Genomic DNA, 18,142 nt, shown 5'->3' with positions numbered 1-18,142 from the left:
TGGTTTTATTTAACTGTTATTTATACCCCATGTATATAGTGTTACATTTTAAAGTGTATGGTGTTAATGTTTTTTCTTCTCTTGCCATTTCTGTCTGATTTGTCGTTTGGGAGCTGCTGTGATGAACACAATTTCCCTGCAGGGATTAATAAAGTATTTCTATTCTATAGACATATATATATATATAATCCTGCGGCAGTGCCGGGCAGCTTGTAGGCTAATTAAAGTACAATAGTCTGGACTGGTTTATTTTTTATATATATAAAATATTGCGTAAAGGGACCCTTGCGGTCGCATCCAGTTCATACTAGTAGGTTACAACAAGTACAGTTAATTTGTTCCCAGAAGTCATGTGCTCGTGCTTTGTCTTGGGCTTTGAGCTGCAGACGGAGAGGGACCGCCCCTCCTCACAGGTTTACCTGTGACACACAGGTGGAGCTGCTCACATTACAGAGAAGGACCGGAGAGGAGAACGTTACTGGCACATTTACACTCTGCGGTTACTGCGGCGGTCTGGTTTTAATCGTTTCCTTTTGGCGTGACTTTGCTCTGTTTTACTGCCATCACCGACTGATGGAAAGCTGCTGCTAGGGCCACCTGGCAGGATGTCCTTCGTTAGCCTGCGAGCTACAGTCAGATAACAATTAATCTCTACAATTAAGAGGACACACGTCACCAGGTAAGTCCAGTGGTTTATTAGTAGGCCTATTACTACTTTATTCTCACCATATTCCTCCAAGTAAAAGGCTTTTTTTGTTCAGGTTAATATCCTTATAATGTTGCTTGTATAATAACCATCTAAAAAAAAAACAATTTATTTTCCCCTTTGCCATTTTGTGCCAAGTGTTGGAGGTAAATTGGTGTTTACAGATGAAAAGTCCTCCTTCACTTTCCACTGGAGTGGGAGTGGGTTGCAATTCAATTTATTGAATTTCATAGAGAATTAAGTCCTGTCATTCAGGTATAACTTTATATGGATGTGTGATCATGGAGGGAATTTTGATTTCAGAGGTGCGCGCGCGCGTGCATGTGTGTGTGTGTGTGTGTGTGGGAGGGGGGGGGGGGGGGGGGGGGACACACAAGTATCTTTAATAAAACTCAAATTCTTTCAGTTCACTGTGTTTTCTAGTAGTTCTTCCACTTTTCTATTGTTACTTTTTAGTTTACTGTTTATTCTTTCAACCTCACCTGTCTCTCCTCCAGCTTCTCCTCCTGTATCTCCTTCTGCATCTCTACTATCCGTCACCTGACATCATCAGTTTTGATTTTTTTACCCAAAATCTTTTATTGTTGGTGTTTTTTAAACAGTTGCTGCCTCCCAACACACATGAAAATAATGAATAAAAAAAATCAAAAGTGTATCTCTTTGGCATTCAATATAATCTTTTTTAAAATCTCTGCATTGTTGAGGTTCTACAGTTATTATAATAATAATAATAATAATAATAATAATAATAATAATAATAATAATAATAATAATGATAATAATAATAATAATACATTTTGGTTGGTCCTAGCTTCGGCCTTGAAAAAGTGCAGGGGACATGTCCCCTGTGTCCCCCCCAAAAAAATTACATCCATATGTGTGATACTTTTTCATGTGTTGCCTATTTACTTCACTACAATTAATATCATTAATAAAGGTAGTTTATCTGTTAGGTTATATCTGTATGGACTTATTACCCATGTTGGATTTAAAAAAGAAACTTTAAATCCATCAAAATGTACAGTCATGGAAAAAATGATTAGACCACCATTGTTTTCTTCAATTTCTTGTTCATTGTAATGCCTGGTACAACTAAAGGTAAACAAATATAATGATAACAACAAAAATAGCTCATAACAGTTTGATTTAAGAGCTGATATCTAGACATTTTCCAGGGTTTTCTTAATAATGATTTTGGATATTATCAAGAAAACCATGGAAAATGGCTAGATATTCGCCCACAAAACGTTATGCTAAGGTGGAAAGAAAGCATATGCTACACTGAAAAAAATTGGAGTGACATTTGCTTTAATAAAAAGTTTTTTTATGAAAATACACAAGTAAAGTGCAGATTCACTGATGTCCCTCAATCACATTTTACTTGGAAATATCAACTAATGAAGCCAATGAACTGGTTTAGTGAATATTATTTGGAACGAATGATTCAATTTACACACAAAACTGAGGACACATAATAACAAACAATCACTAAGTAATGCACTTTGTAGAATTGATATAGATGATTGAAATAATAATTACAGGGTGAAAAAATCTTTTTTTCCGTGTACCATGAGTTACTGTGTGACTGTCTGCATATCAACTAAACTTTAAACAAAATCCAGAGTTATTTTAAATATGATACTTCAGTAGAAAAAGTGGAAAAAGTCAAAATGTCTAGATATCAGCTCTTAAATTAAACTCCTATGAGCTATTTTTGTTGTTATTATTAAATTTGTCCAAACAAATGTACCTTTAGTTGCACCAGGCATTAAAATGAACAAGAATTTGAAGAAAACAATGGTTTAACAATTGTTTTTCATGACTGTAGGTCTACATTATAAAATATAACCATGCATGAATCCAACACATTGATGGACTGATCATTCTTTTACTGTACGTTGTGTTTTCATTCAGCCTCCTCTACTGATGGCCTTTTTACGGCAGCTGAAACTTCTTCTCTGGAAGAATGGACTGGCAGTTATCAGACGGCCGGTGAGTGACGTTTAAGTCTATCAAGTTTTATTTCCATATAAGCACAGAGATCCTTAAGAAAGTAATTCAAATTAATAAAAAAAACCCTGTGTAAATGAATTGTTCCTAATCTGGTTATTACTAATTTATATTTTCTTGTGTTTATAGCTGTGGTCCCTGACTCTGATCATCTGGCCTCTGATCATCTTCATCATCATCGCTGTGACCCGCAACCAGTTCCCTCCCATAATTAAAGATACATGTAAGTGGAAAACTGCAGCAACGTCTTTGATGTTGGTCCATGTTATGGAAGTGGCGTATATATTTTCAATAGCCTTTTTATCACATTAATCTCAAACGAGACCACGCTGTACAGAGTAAATAAACTGTGAGCAAACAGAAAAAAGCTTTCAGCAACTATAGAAATAAACCAGAGTCCTGACTATTATACTTTAATTAGCCTACAAGCTGCCTGGCATTACCGGAGAATTATATATATATATATGTCTCTACATCTATACACATATATACACTACAGGCCAAAAGTTTGGAAGCAACTCAAATGTTCTGTTTACAATGGCTTTCTTAAAAACCAGTATGGATTCTTTCGTTTTTTGCATGATCACTTTACCTTTATTGAATTGAACCATTTTCCTCAATTTACCTTTAGGTGTACATTAATGTTAGCAGACCATTGCTGAATAAATGTTAAAAGTTTTAGGGTTGAGAAGATTTGGAAGAGTCACAACTTCAGTGCAAAAGTAAATAAACACATCACAGTTTGCATTATTCACTTTAGCTCTTTGGCTTTTGAGAGTTTGGATACAAAAATCCCAATAAATCTCAACTGTGTTGAGTAAAGAAACAAGAGTTCAGATTTATACATTAAGGAAAGAAGGATACTCAAAGTCTAAGCAATAAAAACCCAAAGACCTGATAATTATAGTAAAAATGTGTTCTAATAAGTGACACTTTGCATAATAATCACGTTTATTTTGTTGCAGAGTATAGCAATGAAACTTTGATCTTTGATCTTGCTTCCAAAACTTTTGGCCTGTAGTATATATATATATATATATATATTTGATCATTATTATTTTATTTTATTTTATTTTTTACAAAGAAGGCTGTTAATGTAACGTATTAAGGTAAAGATAATTTGACTGTCATCTTTATAAAATAAAATAATAATAATAATTAACAAATTTATATATTTTTTTCCTTAATTATTATTTCTTATTTTATTTTATTTTATTTTATTTCATTTTATTTCATTTCATTTCATTTTATTTCATTTTATTTTATTTTATTTTATTTTATTTTATTCAGAGAAGGCTGTTAATGTAAGGTATTAAGGTAAAGATAATTTGACTGCCATCTTTAAAAAAAATTTTTTTTAAATGACACTCTTTTGACATTGTGAGTCTATTATTGCCAGAAAATGTTTTTCACCTCTGATATCACATGCAAACATGGAGGTGGCTCAGCTGAAAGGTCCTTAACAGTCCAGGCTCTGACCCTCCGAGGGACTATTTACTTACAAACGCACACAGAAAAACAAAGAATAGAAAGGCTTGTATTACAGCTCACACATAGATTGTAACTTCAGTCTCTGCTCAGAAATCAGTTACTTCACTTTATCTTTACATAGCAAATAGTTGTTTCCTCCTATATTAACGTTGTGATTGTTGAATATATCACCTTTAAGATATATAATAGGCTAATGTTTCCACTTACACAATATTGACTTGACTGCAGGCTTTTTGTTTGTCTTCTAAAATGATAGCAGCTAAACACTTGGACATTCCGATTTCGCAATCAAAGTAAACGCATGAAAAGCTCAACACAAACTTGAATCGGCCTTCAGATGTGAGCCTCTCCCCGCTATGTTGACATGGCGTCCGCCTCCTTTATTTTGATCGAGAGCACACTTGTTTGTCTGCAGTGAATGTGGTTTAAAGTGCTCAAGGTGAGAGCGTTACATACGTGTGTTTTCTGCCTTTATGTCGCCATCGTTGACCGCAGGTGAGAGTTGAATAGTTGGTTGTAGAGGGAAGGGCAGAAATGGCAACCAGTTGGTTTGGAAAAACATAACAAAAGCTTTTCACCAACCAGTAAGCCATGTTCTTAAGTCAATAAGCTGAATTCCCGTCAAAGGATTTGGTAACAGCATCACCAGCATTTTAGTAGAGCTTCATCTTTATGATAGATAGATATATAGATAGATAGATAGATAGATAGATAGATAGATAGATAGATAGATAGATAGATAGATAGGTAGGTAGGTAGCGAGGTAGGTAGGTAGGTAGGTACCTAGGTAGGTAGGTAGGTCGATAGGTAGGTAGCTGGTTAGGTAGGTCGATAGGTAGGTAGGTAGGTAGGTAGGTAGGTAGCTAGGTAGTTAGGTAGGTAGCTAGGTAGGTAGAGGAAGGTTGGTAGGTAAGTAGATAGGTAGGTAGGTAGGTAGTTAGGTAGGTAGGTAGATAGCTAGGTAGCTAGGTAGGTAGAGGTAGGTAGGTAGGTAGATAGGTAGATAGGTAGGTAGGTAGGTAGGTAGGTAGCTAGGTAGGTAGCTAGGTAGGTAGAGGAAGGTAGGTAGGTAGGTAGGTAGGTAGGTAGGTAGATAGGTAGATAGGTAGGTAGGTAGGTAGGTAGGTAGGTAGGTAGGTAGGTAGGTAGATAGGTAGGTAGGTAGGTAGGTAGCTAGGTAGCTAGGTAGGTAGCTAGGTAGGTAGAGGAAGGTAGGTAGGTAGGTAGGTAGGTAGGTAGGTAGCTAGGTAGGTAGAGGAAGGTAGGTAGGTAGGTAGATAGGGAGGTAGGTAGGTAGGTAGGTAGGTAGGTAGATAGGTAGGTAAGTAGGTAGGTAGGTAGGTAGCTAGGTAGGTAGCTAGGTAGGTAGAGGAAGGTCGGTAGGTAGGTAGGTAGGTAGCTAGGTAGGTAGAGGAAGGTAGGTAGGTAGGTAGATAGGTAGCTAGGTAGGTAGCTAGGTAGGTAGAGGAAGGTAGGTAGGTAGGTAGGTAGGTAGGTAGGTAGGTAGCTAGGTAGGTAGAGGAAGGTAGGTAGGTAGGTAGGTAGGTAGCTAGGTAGGTAGCTAGGTAGGTAGAGGAAGGTAGGTAGGTAGGTAGGTAGGTAGGTAGGTAGGTAGGTAGGTAGGTAGCTAGGTAGGTAGGTAGCTAGGTAGGTAGGTAGGTAGGTAGGTAGCTAGGTAGGAAGGTAGGTAGATAGGTAGGTAGGTAGGTAGGTAGGTAGGTAGCTAGGTAGGTAGCTAGGTAGGTAGAGGAAGGTAGGTAGGTAGGTAGGTAAGTAGGTAGGTAGGTAGGTAGGTAGGTAGCTAGGTAGGTAGCTAGGTAGGTAGAGGAAGGTAGGTAGGTAGCTAGGTAGCTAGGTAGCTAGGTAGGTAGCTAGGTAGGTAGAGGAAGGTAGGTAGGTAGGTAGATAGGGAGGTAGGTAGGTAGGTAGGTAGGTAGCTAGGTAGGTAGGTAGGTAGGTAGGTAGGTAGGTAGGTAGGTAGGTAGGTAGGTAGCTAGGTAGGAAGGTAGGTAGATAGGTAGCTAGGTAGATAGGTAGGTAGGTAGCTAGGTAGTTAGGTAGGTAGGTAGGTAGGTAGCTAGCTAGGTAGGTAGGTAGGTAGGTAGCTAGGTAGCTAGGTAGCTAGGTAGCTAGGTAGGTAGGTAGCTAGGTAGGTAGCTAGGTAGGTAGGTAGGTAGGTAGGTAGCTAGGTAGGTAGGTAGGTAGGTAGCCAGGTAGGTAGGTAGGTAGGTAGCCAGGTAGGTAGGTAGGTAGGTAGGTAGCTAGGTAGGTAGGTAGGTAGCTAGGTAGATAGGTAGCTAGGTAGGTAGCTAGGAAGCTAGGTAGGTAGGTAGATCTGTAGGTAGGTAGGTAGGTAGATAGGTAGCTAGCTAGTTAGGTAGGTAGGTAGCTAGCTAGGTAGGTAGGTAAGTAGATAGGTAGCTAGGTAGGTAGGTAGTTAGGTAGGTAGATAGGTAGGTAGGTATCTAGGTAGCTAGGTAGGTAAGTAGATAGGTAGGAAGGTAGCTAGGTAGCTAGGTAGGTAAGTAGATAGGTAGGAAGGTAGCTAGGTAGCTAGGAAGGTAGGTAGGTAGATAGGTAGGAAGGTAGGTAGGTATCAGTCCAGTATTTAAGTACAATAACATACAATAGAATAAAATACCAAGGTACAATAAATAAAACAACAATAGAAAAAAACACAGAACAGAACAAGGACACTTAAGGAGTTAAAAAGAAGATCAGTTGGTAGGTACAGTGGCAAGATGATGGTAAATATACTGATGATATGATGGTAATAATGTTATAGACAGTAATAATAGTGCAGTATATAATATAATATGTAATAATAATAGTAATAATATGATCAAATAAAAAAATCTGTGTGATAAAGTGAATATTTTTCTAGATACACCATCAGTAACATTGTGGTGAGGAGTGCTGGTATTAACTAACCATTCAAACCTCCCACTTTTGTTTGTTTAGTCCTTTTTTGATAGATCAGATTCTCTGGGATTCATATGTAACTTAATAACCCCGGTGTGCCCCATTTAGACACTAGCCAATGGATCTGAATAATGGGACCTTCCCTCTGCTATTAAGTGATGTTTATTGAGTTCTGTATTGAACCACACCTAAAACAGTCAACAATAACTCCAGTGTTTGACACTGAATGACCGGCAGTAACCTTAAATCATGCTCCTTACAGATATAATCTGTATTTATGGGAACGCCCACAATACGTTATGCTAAGGTAAAAACAAAGCATTTGCTACCATGAGTTATGTGTGTCTGTCTGCACATCAACTCAACTTTTTTTAAAAATCCAGAGTTATTATTTAAAATATGATACTTCAGTAGAAAAAGTCATGAGGCTGTAAGGATCTTTCTTAGATTTGACATAGCACATTGTCATACATAGGCTATGTCTCAAAACTCAAGAACATAGTTTATAGGTTTTTAACACTGCACTGTAAAAAAAAATAAAAACTGTTGTTTTTACGGTAAAAAAAAAACGGCAGCTGTGGTTGCCAGAACTTTACCGTATTAAATACGGTGCTACTATTTCTAATATTTCGATAAAAGGATATTAGCACTGTTGATTTCACGTTTAAGAAGCCATTTTATTCCATATTATAGCGTCGAAATAAAAGGTTTTTCCATCAAAGAAAAGAAAATACTTTATAAATGCTGCATAAAATAAATATTTTACCATTAAATATAACAGTATATTTGTTAGAGATCTGGTGTTTAATACATGTAACAGTGAGAAAATGTATTATATATATTTTTTAAATAAATGCAAAAATTACAGTGATTGCTTGAATATATATTACAGTATATTTTTCTTACACACTTGGTGCCAGTGTATTTTACAGTGAAGTAAAGTATTTTTCAAAAAATAAATACATAAATAAATACTGTTTGGCTATACATTCAGTTCATTTCAACTTTTTTATTTCGAACATGTGCGAGTAACACAACAAAGTAAATTCAAAAACAAACAAATCCAATGAGAATAATAAATAAAAAAAATAGCAATAGTCAAAACAAAAGCCAAAATGTGAACGCAACATGGATGAAGCATATGCTTATTAAAACCTACCCCTTCTCCACTACTCAATTAACTTTTTTTTCCCTAAACATACATACATATTTACAAAAAAAATAGAAAATAAATAGATTAAATAAACAAATACATAAATAATGTATCATTTATGAAAAAAACCCAGTTCTTTCATTGTTACTGAAACTGAATTAACCTTTCTCTTACTTTACTTACTTACTTTAAAATCTACAGACATTTTTTACAGTGTGAGCTCTGGTGCAGGTTTCACAATGTCTTCCACAAATGTGCTGAGTCATGTTGCTTTGGCAGACAACAATGATAAACACCACAGTGTTACTGTACCGTGCAGTCTGCCTAACCACACTGCATGACTGAAACTCTCCCATCATATCTCTTTTTCTTTGTTCTGAATAAAAGCAATAGCTCAAGTTATTATTTGAGGTATGCATTGACAGAGAATGATCTCATTCTCCTGATCTTTTGATTAGAGATTTTGCTTTAAGCTGACAACTTGTCAAACATGATTTAAATAATAAAGGGTTATCTACCGGTCACTTCAAGTAGAATGCACAAAATCAAGGACATGGTTTCCTGTGATTTTAACCCTTTATCAGTTTTATTTAAAATGGGCTCCCCATGTCTCTCTGTTTGGTCATAGAACCACATGGACTTGTACAAGGAGAACTTGACTATGACAGAATATTAAGGCCAAGTATTAATAAAAATAAAAATACAAACCGGGGGGGAGTTGCAAATTTACTAGATTAAAGTGCCAAATCTAGAAGAAAAATTTTTGCAGATTTAAGAGATTTAAAGTGGCAAATCTGCTGGAAAAAAGTTGCAGGTTTACGAGACAAAAGTGGGGGAAAAAAACAACTTTTTTCTTGCAGATTCACCACTTTAAATCTCATTAATCTGGACATTTTTTCTTGTAGATTTTACACCTTAATCTCGTGAATTTTTTTTCTCAACATATTACCCCCCTCACATTCTGACAGTATGTAATATCCTCCAATATTCTCTAGGGTTGAAATTTGGAATTTGCAAATATTTCAATGAGTGCCCTATTAAGGGTTAAAGGAGTACTTCACCTGCAAAATGACCATTTGTATATCAGTTACCCTCTGTGTTCTACCACACTGCAAATTATTTGTTTCTTACCAAGTCAAAAAAACTTTAGTTAAGATTGTTAAATCTAGAAATAAGCATGTAAAATAAGAAATTAACTCTTAAAACAGTATAAATTAAAGCTGCAAGCAGCGATGAACTGGCCTTAGCAGAGTGCACTACAAATTATTTGTTTCTTACCAAGTTAAAAAAAACTTTTTTAGATTTAGAAGTATCGCAGATTCACCACTTTAAATCTCATTAATCTGCACATTTTTTCTTGTAGATTTGACACCTTAATCTCGTAAACTTTTTTTCTCAAAATATGGTCCGTATGTTTTTTTTTACACATTCTGGCTGTTTGTTCTACACTGTAAAAAATATTCTGTTTAATTTACGGTAAAATACCGGCAGCTGTGGTTGCCAGAACTTTACCGTAAAAAATACAGTGAGTGGGTTTTCTACTGTAAATTTAAATGTAAATATCAGCAAAATCTGTCATTTAGACTGAAAAATCACATGCCATTTTATCCCTATTGTGTCTCTTTTTGGTAATTTTGTGTCTCATTTGATAATTTTACGTATTTTTTTGGTCATTTTGTGTCTTTTTTTGGTAATTTCATGTCTCTTTGGGTCGTTTTCTGTCTTTTTTTTGGTAATGTTGTGTCTTTTTAGATAGTTTTGTGTCTCTTTTGGTCATTTTGTGTCTTTTTTGATAGTTTTGTGTCTCTTTTGGTCGTTTTCTGTCTTTTTTTTTGGTCGTTTTGTGACTCTTTTGGTCATTTTAGGTCCTTTGTTAGGTCCTTTGGTCTGCTATTATGTTTAGGGTAGTTATGTCCTTGTAACGTTATGGTATTTCTCCATTCATTTTAAATGAAAAATCTAATATTTTTTACAGCAAAACTGTGTTTTCTAAAGTTATGACAGAAAAAAGTAAAAGTTTTGTGCTATTCTTTGATTTACGGTAATTAAAGTGTCTACTACGGTGATATTACATTTTTAATTTCACGCCCTATTTCTGATATAATTTGACAGTGTTTTACTGTAATTTCTACAAACATTTTTTACAGTGTATCCTCCAATATTCTCTAGGGTTGGAATTTGGAATTTGGAATTTGCAAGTATTCCAATGAGTGTTCTGTTAAGGGTTAAGCGATTCTTAAAGGAAGAAGTGATTTCAAGCATTCTCACTACTACAACAACAACAACAACAACTTTGTCTCCTCCAGGTTATGTGGGACCCAGGAACCTCCCCAGCGCCGGCGTCTTGCCGTTCCTGCAGACCCTCATGTGCAACACAGACAGCAGCTGTCACAACAAATCACGCCTGCTGGACCCAAACGCATCACAGAAGAGCCCTCCACGGGGAAAAAGGTACTTTAATTCAGTAGTACAGGCTGTATGTGATCTGTTATCTGAAATACAAACAAACTTACAAACAAACAAACATACAAACAAAGTTTTATTTCAGTTACTGCATCTATAGTGCTTTGAAAACATTTTTTAAACATACTGAGTGTCACTAGTAACCAAGGTTATAATAGTTTTGGATTTTTCATTAGTTTTAGTTTTTAATTTCGTTATGATTTTTTGTTTTCAGTTTTAGTTATTTTCAATTAGTTTTTAGAGTGAGTTTGCTAGTTTTTATTAGTTTTTATTTTTTGGAAATGCTTAGTTTTAGTTTAGTTTTTATTAGTTTTAGTGTTAGTTTTTTGTAATGGGGTATTTGTTGGGTGCCAGATTCAATAAGGTCATAATCAATGTTTCCTTTATTTCCTTTGTCTGATCCATCTCAGCCCCAATAAGTCATTATTATTATCATTAAGTCATTTTTATTATTAGTCATAAAACCAGATATTTATATATATGTATGTATAACACATAGTAATGTATTATATAAAGTCATTATTACCATTATTAACATACATAACTTGTTATTAACTTACAAACACATAAGTACACATACACCCATGTAGTCATAATGAGACAACAATGAACAAACAAACAAACAAACAAACAACAACACACAAAAAAAGAAAATAGTAATACATTTAAAAAATAAAACGTCAACAATAACCACCTACTGTCATTTCACATGAAATAGATTTCATATCAACCAAAAAAGTTTACACATGAAAAAGTTGACAAAGACGAAAACAAACAAACATTTTCACTATAATTTTAGTTAGTTTTGTAACCACAAAATACAGTTTCAGTTAGTTATCGCTTTTAAAAAAACGTTTTTATTTCAGTTAATGAAAATGTTTTTTCAATTCTAGTTTTCCTTATTTTGTTAGTTTTTGTTATAATAACCTTGCTAGTGACTCTATACAAAAAAATGTTTGGAGTGTTTTTTTGTCTTAAAATAGACTAAATACACATAATCTGAAGAATAAATCAATCAGTAGATGCCTTTATTTTTTTACAGCATTGGCTTTAAAACAGCTGTCAACACTTACAGTTACATAATCTTCAGAGAACAGGCACCTTTATGTATGAAAACCTGTTTTCTGTCTTCGCTTTGAATTGAGAGCTTAGAGTTGTTCCCTTTGCTGTTGTTCGTTAAGTTTGTGTGCCGTCACTAAAATATAAATTCCACACTCAGGAATGAAGGTTATACTGAAGGAAAGCCTGTTTGTCGAACTCTTACCCTCGTGATGAATTATGGTTTATGCAAATGTTCAGCTACTCACTGTGAAAAAACCCTTGAAGCCAGACTTGTGTTTAAAAATCACATGTATTTGTATGAACATCTTTTAAACCCTATTAGGTTTTGTTTTTATTTATTATTGATTTATTATTATTTTGTTACTTAAAACAAATCTGAAAAATAATTTGTTGTTAAACAGCACTATTAATGTCACAATTGTAATATATGTTGTGAAGATGCAGAGAAAAAGGCAAATTTGTGTTTCTGTAAGCAGAAAAGGTGTCGAGTTTATATATATTTAAATAAGAAATATCATAAAAATAAATACCATAAGGGCCCAATTTAACATATATGTCACATCACAGATGTTTGACATTTAGGGTATAGTATTTTATAATATCCCCCATAATTTTCCTTCAAGGATAAATGGGTCCGGGTTCTTATGGGTTAAAATAGACTAAATAGGGGCATCCCGGTGGCTCACACTGGTAGAGTGCTTACCATGAAAGCCGTGTGCTTACTGCAGCGGACCCGGGTTCGAATCCGGCCTGAGGTCCCTTTGCTGCATGTCTTCCCCTCTGTCTCTCCCTTTCTATCTGTCTCTATCCAATAAAGCGGTAAAAATGCCAAAAAAATAATCTTTTAAAAATAGACAAAATAAACACAATCAGAAGAAATCTTTTAATTCTTTTTTTTTTGGGGAAGTTTTTGGGGTTTGTTGCCCGTAGGCAACATTGTACCATAACGGTGCACAAGTGAAAAAGAGAGTTTTTAAAATTAATTTTAACATAATTTATTTAATACACATGTGTAAAAGATTCAGTAGCTTCCACAGGGTACAATACATTCATTTTTTCGTCCTTTTTTTAAAAAAAAACGGTTTCTTGTATTTGTATGAGCATCTTTTATTTATTTTTTTTGATTCTGTTCGACAGGTCGAATAAAGAGCCTGACAGATCTCCGCTGGAGTCCATCAGTCAGGGATCAGATTTTTTCAACCTCCCTTTCCCAAAGAACTCCATCGATGACGCTGAAGCTCTGATTAAGTTGCTGAACAAGTTCATGGGTGAGTTCTCCTTCACTATTTACTTCCTTGACCATTTGTTCCAGAAAATGTGGACTTCATGTTCTCAAGCCCGTTCTCATGCACACTGTAAAGAAATTACTGTGATTTTTACAGTAACTTATTGTTAGCAATTAACAAATAACTTACTGTAGTTATTATTTACAGTAGAACTACTGTATTTGTATTTACAGCTCTGGTTTTTATACTGTAAAATAAAAAACAATTAAACACTGATTTTTTTAGTTATGTTTACAGTACTGATTTGTTTACAATAAGAATAAAAAAACAGTTAAACATTGTGATTTTTAATGGTACTGTATATGGCAATACAGCACAGTAAATAATGCTGTTAATTTGATGATAATTTCATCATTACTTTTTTATAGAAATAACTAGTAATTGCAAGTAATTACTCTATACACTAAAGAAAATAATATTAATGCATTTACTGTTTTACAATTTATTTTCATACTGTGTATTGTATGAAAAACTGTTAGTTAATAATTTAAACAGCATTTGTATCGGACTGATTCTTATCATAATTATGATAAAAATGGGAAAATACTACTAATGGTCTACTTTACTTTTCACAGTAATTACTTGCAATTAGTAGTTATTTCTATTAAAAAAATGATGAAATTATCATTAAATTAACAGCATTGTTTACTGTGCTGTATTGCCATAGACAGTACCATTAAAAATCACAATGTTTAATTGTTTTTTCATTCCTACAGTAAACAAATCAGTACTGTAAACGCCTCTAAAAAAATCAGTTTTTAATTGTTTTTATTTTACAGTATAAAAAAGTGCTGTAAATAAAAATACAGCAAGTTATTTGTTAATTGCTGCCAATATGGTACTGTTAAAATCACAGTAAATTATTTACAGTGTACACTGTCTGCTGTGTTTTTTTCTACAGTAATACTGTGATTTTGTCACAAGGACTGATTTTTATTGTAAATTAAACAGCACTATAATGTTAAAGTCAAACACAGTGATGAACTGTGAATAATACAGTAAATAACTTTAGATTTCACAGCGATTATTTACAGTGTATGCATTAAAAAGTGTTTCTGTGACTGCTTCATTCAGCCAATTTTTAACAATGCATTCTTGTATTAAAGGTCCGTCCAGCCAGGGGAGCTCTCATAATGTGACTCGCATGAATACCACTTTTCCGGAAGATCAGGTGGGTTCTACAATAGGAGGAACAAAACTTCTGAGAACAAGGAACAACCTGTTTACTAAATCACAGAATTACCTTATCTGATTTCTTCTGTATTAGTCATTGTTAATGGCTCTTATTATGTGACAAAAAAAGGCATTATGTTTGAGTAGAATGGGGAACATATTGTTTTAGATTCTAAAAATAGTACAATTTAAATTCAATTTAATCCCTCCAGGAAAGTATTCAAGCCACAAAATGACAGGAATATAATCTGAAAAATGCTAAGAACTAATATGTTTTGATATATATTATTTCTAAACTGGCATCACTATGATATATGGTTTGTTCATAACAGTTCATAGATGTAGCTGATATTGGAACTTTAAAAATGTGTTATTTGAAGGTACACTGCAAAAAAGGGGTGTGTCTTAAAATAAGATAAAAACACTAAATCTGAGGGAAATTATCTTGCTGCATGGACAGATAATTTAATTTAACAAGATTTCTTAAATTAAGATAATTAAATCTAGAAATAAGCATATTGAACAAGAAATTAACTCTTAAAACAAGATAAATTATCTCACACTAAAGTTTTTTTTATCTTGGTAAGAACCAAATAATCATCAGGTCACTCTGCTCGGGCCAGTTCATCGCTGCTGGCAGCTTTACTTTGTCTTGTTTTAAAAGTTAATTTCTTATTTTAAGCGTACAACATGCTTATTTCTAGATTTAACAATTTAATTTTAGAAATCTTGTTGAAATCTAAGATAATTTCCCTCAGATTTAGTGTTTTTATCTTGTTTTTAGACACAATTTTTTTGCAGTATGCTGTTGCGTTAGTGTTCATAAAATGTAATACCTTTTAAGTGAATACCATAATTTACTGTGTAATGTGTAATTATGTGAATCCAGGAATCCTTCAACGAAATGTTTGAGTCGATGAACATGTTGAAGAGAGCGATCTGCACCGTAACGCTGCCCATCATAAACACAACACAACCCAACGCCCTCTGCTACGCTGTGGTCACTTTCTGCAAGTCCAACAACACTGTGTTTGAAGTGTCACTCAACACACTCAATCAGGTATGTGTTTTATGGGCTGAAATATTTGCCCCCAGAAACTGAATTATTTATATTTATATTTGAATTTGAATTGCTTAACTTGAATAATTGCATTAAAAAACTGAATTTGAATCACATAATTTGAATTTGTATTGTATAATTTAAATCATGGCATTGAAAAACTGAATCTGAATTGTAATCAAGCGCAGATACACCGAGCGCCTCTTCGGCCAATCAGCACCTCCGTTTTCTTTTGTGTTTGTTGCCACCCGGTCGCCATAGCAACTCTTCGGCCAATCAGCGCATCCGTTTTCTGTGCTTGATTGCTCTGCCTCAACTACCCGGATGTTTTGTCGGAGAAAATTGAAATTGAATTTTGTGAACTGAATTTGAATTGTGAGAACTGAATGTTCAGTTCCGAACTAACAAATGCAATTTCAAATTACAATTCAGAGTCAGGTTTTCAATGCAATGATTCAAATTATATAATATAAATTCAAATTATGTGATTCAAATTTAGTTTTTTAACGGTGGGGGCCACAAAATATCGTCATGTGGGCCGCAATTGGCCTGCGGGCCGCAAGTTTGAGACCCATGTTGTGCATCAAAGGGTTAATAAAAACACCAAACTGGTGTAGTCAGGTCTGTTTTTTTGACTCTGAGTTCCAATCTGATCATCAGGTACTGAAGGAGTTGATGGCGGACCAACCGGATGCGATGATGACGGCGGCCGGGGCGGCAATGATGGTGTTCGATAAGCTGCAGAATCAGACGTCGCTGTGGGAAACCCTTCTAGCCGTCCCTCAGCTCTTCTCTTCTGGTTCTGTTGACCAGTTTCTGAACAGCGCAGAGGTTCTTCTCACCAACCTACAGAGGTAATCTACATTCAATGACGGAGCAAAGTAAAATGAATGAAGGGAAGGTTAATAAAGGTGTTATTTCTGTCTCTTTAACCCATAAGAACCCATAGTGACACCCGTGTAACAAACACTTGAAATCATGGGTCTCAAACTCGCGGCCTGCGGGCCAATTTCGGCCCTCGTGACGATATTTTGTGGCCCCCACCTTGATATTAAAGTTTAATGTGAGTTTTATATGAATGGCACTTTACTGTGTTGTGTGTGGAAGGTCCCTTGATTACTTTTTTTTTGGTGGTAATTTTGTGTCTTTTTTAATAATTATTTTGTCTTTTTTGGTAATTCTGTGTCCTTTTTTTGTAATTTTGTGTCTTTTTTGGTAATTCTGTGTCCTTTTTTTGTAATTTTGTGTCTTTTTTGGTAATTTTGTGTCTTTTTTAGTAATTTTGTGTCTTTTTTGGTAATTCTGTGTATTTTTTGGTCATTTTGTGTCTTTTTCTGTCATTTTATGTCTTTTTTTTTTTTTTTTTTACTAATTTTGTGTCATTTTGATACTGACTCCAGCGGCCCCCAGGTATTTTGAGTTTGAGACCCCTGCTTTAAATCTTCTATAATCTCCCATATTCAGCTTCATGCTTCACATTAACTCATTAAATACCTAAGAGACACATACTCAACACCCTGGTGTGGTGGTCATTTGACTGTGACAAGAAGTGACTTCTCCAAAATGTGGCTGTGACTGGAAACAGAATTATGAAAAAGTAGCTCATTTCAAAAAGCTTATTTTTTGTTACTAGGGTAAGTTTAAACCCATTTAACAATTCTACTCCTGTATTGTATTTAACTTGTTCTGACTCCATAACTCTATGTTATGAAGATGCAAAGAAAAAGGCAAATGGTTATTTGTTTTTATTTATTATTGATCTATTATTATTTTGTTACTTAAAAACAAATCTGAAAAATAATTTGTTGTCAAACAGCACTATTAATGTCACAATTTCGATAAATGTTGTGGAGATGCAAAGAAAAAGGCAAATTTGTGTTTCGGTAAGCAGAAAATGTGTCTAGTTTTTTTTTATTTTAAAATAAGCAATATCATAAACATAAATACCATGAATGTAACGTTTATGTCACATCACAGATCTGTGGTATACCCCCCATCATTTTCCTTTAAGGTTAACTGGGTCTGGGTTCTTATGGGTTAAAAGAACAAAAAAGACTTGATAACGCTCAGTACAGCCCTCAACTTATAATGTAATTTACCAACATTTACCGTAAGTCTTCTAATAGAGGTCTCAGAAAGATTGTTGATACATGAACTCAACACCAAACTAGTCCACCCCTTCCTGTCCTTTGTTTACAGTCACTCTTTCACCCACTACCTTCTCTTCATACATCCATTGCTTCTCTTTTGTTTAATGCACAAACACAAAAGCGTTTGGCTACAACATTGTTGTGTGGCTCCTCCTGTGCCACGTTCTTTGTTTCCCTCTTATCTAGCCAGATCCGTGTTTTTGTCCTCCTCAAATGAAGATATGAATGATGACGCATTTGTACTAGAGAGAAAAACATCCTGTGAATATTTTTACTTTTCAGATGTTGTAGTGGCAAACGCAGATCTTAATTCTTTTTTTTTTCTTTTTTTCACAGTCAGGGAAATTTATTTGGTTACAATAACAGTTAGGAAGATCTTAATTCTAAAGCCACTCGATTTATTAGCAGTAGGCTGGAACAGCTGGCTCGTAACATCTGAAAGTGACGGTCAAAAAAACTTTTTTCCCTGTACCTATTAGCACAGCTAAAATAGGGAGGGGAAAAAATATTTAAAATAATAATCCATGTTTTTACCTTTTAGAAAGTCCTTCAGAATAATGCAATGCACATGAGCAGCGCCTACCTCAGGTGCTGTGATTTTAACAACTATGCAATAAAAGGCAATAATGTCATAACACAACCAAAACCAATATAAAACACGTTGTA

The 18,142-nt window shown here is 34.5% G+C and overlaps 1 protein-coding gene across 1 annotated transcript in view; it reads left to right on the top strand.

The window, feature by feature from the left end:
- Positions 1 to 297: 297 nt before the first annotated feature.
- Positions 298 to 18,142, top strand: part of abca12 (ATP-binding cassette, sub-family A (ABC1), member 12) — a 147,414-nt gene continuing 129,569 nt past the window's right edge. The window contains exons 1-8 of the mRNA XM_059343220.1: positions 298 to 679; positions 2,621 to 2,698; positions 2,846 to 2,939; positions 10,589 to 10,733; positions 12,945 to 13,075; positions 14,200 to 14,264; positions 15,156 to 15,326; positions 15,987 to 16,180. Of these exons, the coding sequence (XP_059199203.1) occupies positions 2,633 to 2,698; positions 2,846 to 2,939; positions 10,589 to 10,733; positions 12,945 to 13,075; positions 14,200 to 14,264; positions 15,156 to 15,326; positions 15,987 to 16,180 (866 nt within the window). The 5' untranslated portion in view covers positions 298 to 679; positions 2,621 to 2,632. The remainder of the gene's footprint in view (positions 680 to 2,620; positions 2,699 to 2,845; positions 2,940 to 10,588; positions 10,734 to 12,944; positions 13,076 to 14,199; positions 14,265 to 15,155; positions 15,327 to 15,986; positions 16,181 to 18,142) is intronic.

The sequence above is a fragment of the Centropristis striata genome, chromosome 10 (assembly GCF_030273125.1).
Source record: "Centropristis striata isolate RG_2023a ecotype Rhode Island chromosome 10, C.striata_1.0, whole genome shotgun sequence".
Lineage (NCBI taxonomy): Eukaryota > Metazoa > Chordata > Actinopteri > Perciformes > Serranidae > Centropristis > Centropristis striata.
This window is presented reverse-complemented; position numbering and strand designations above follow the sequence as displayed.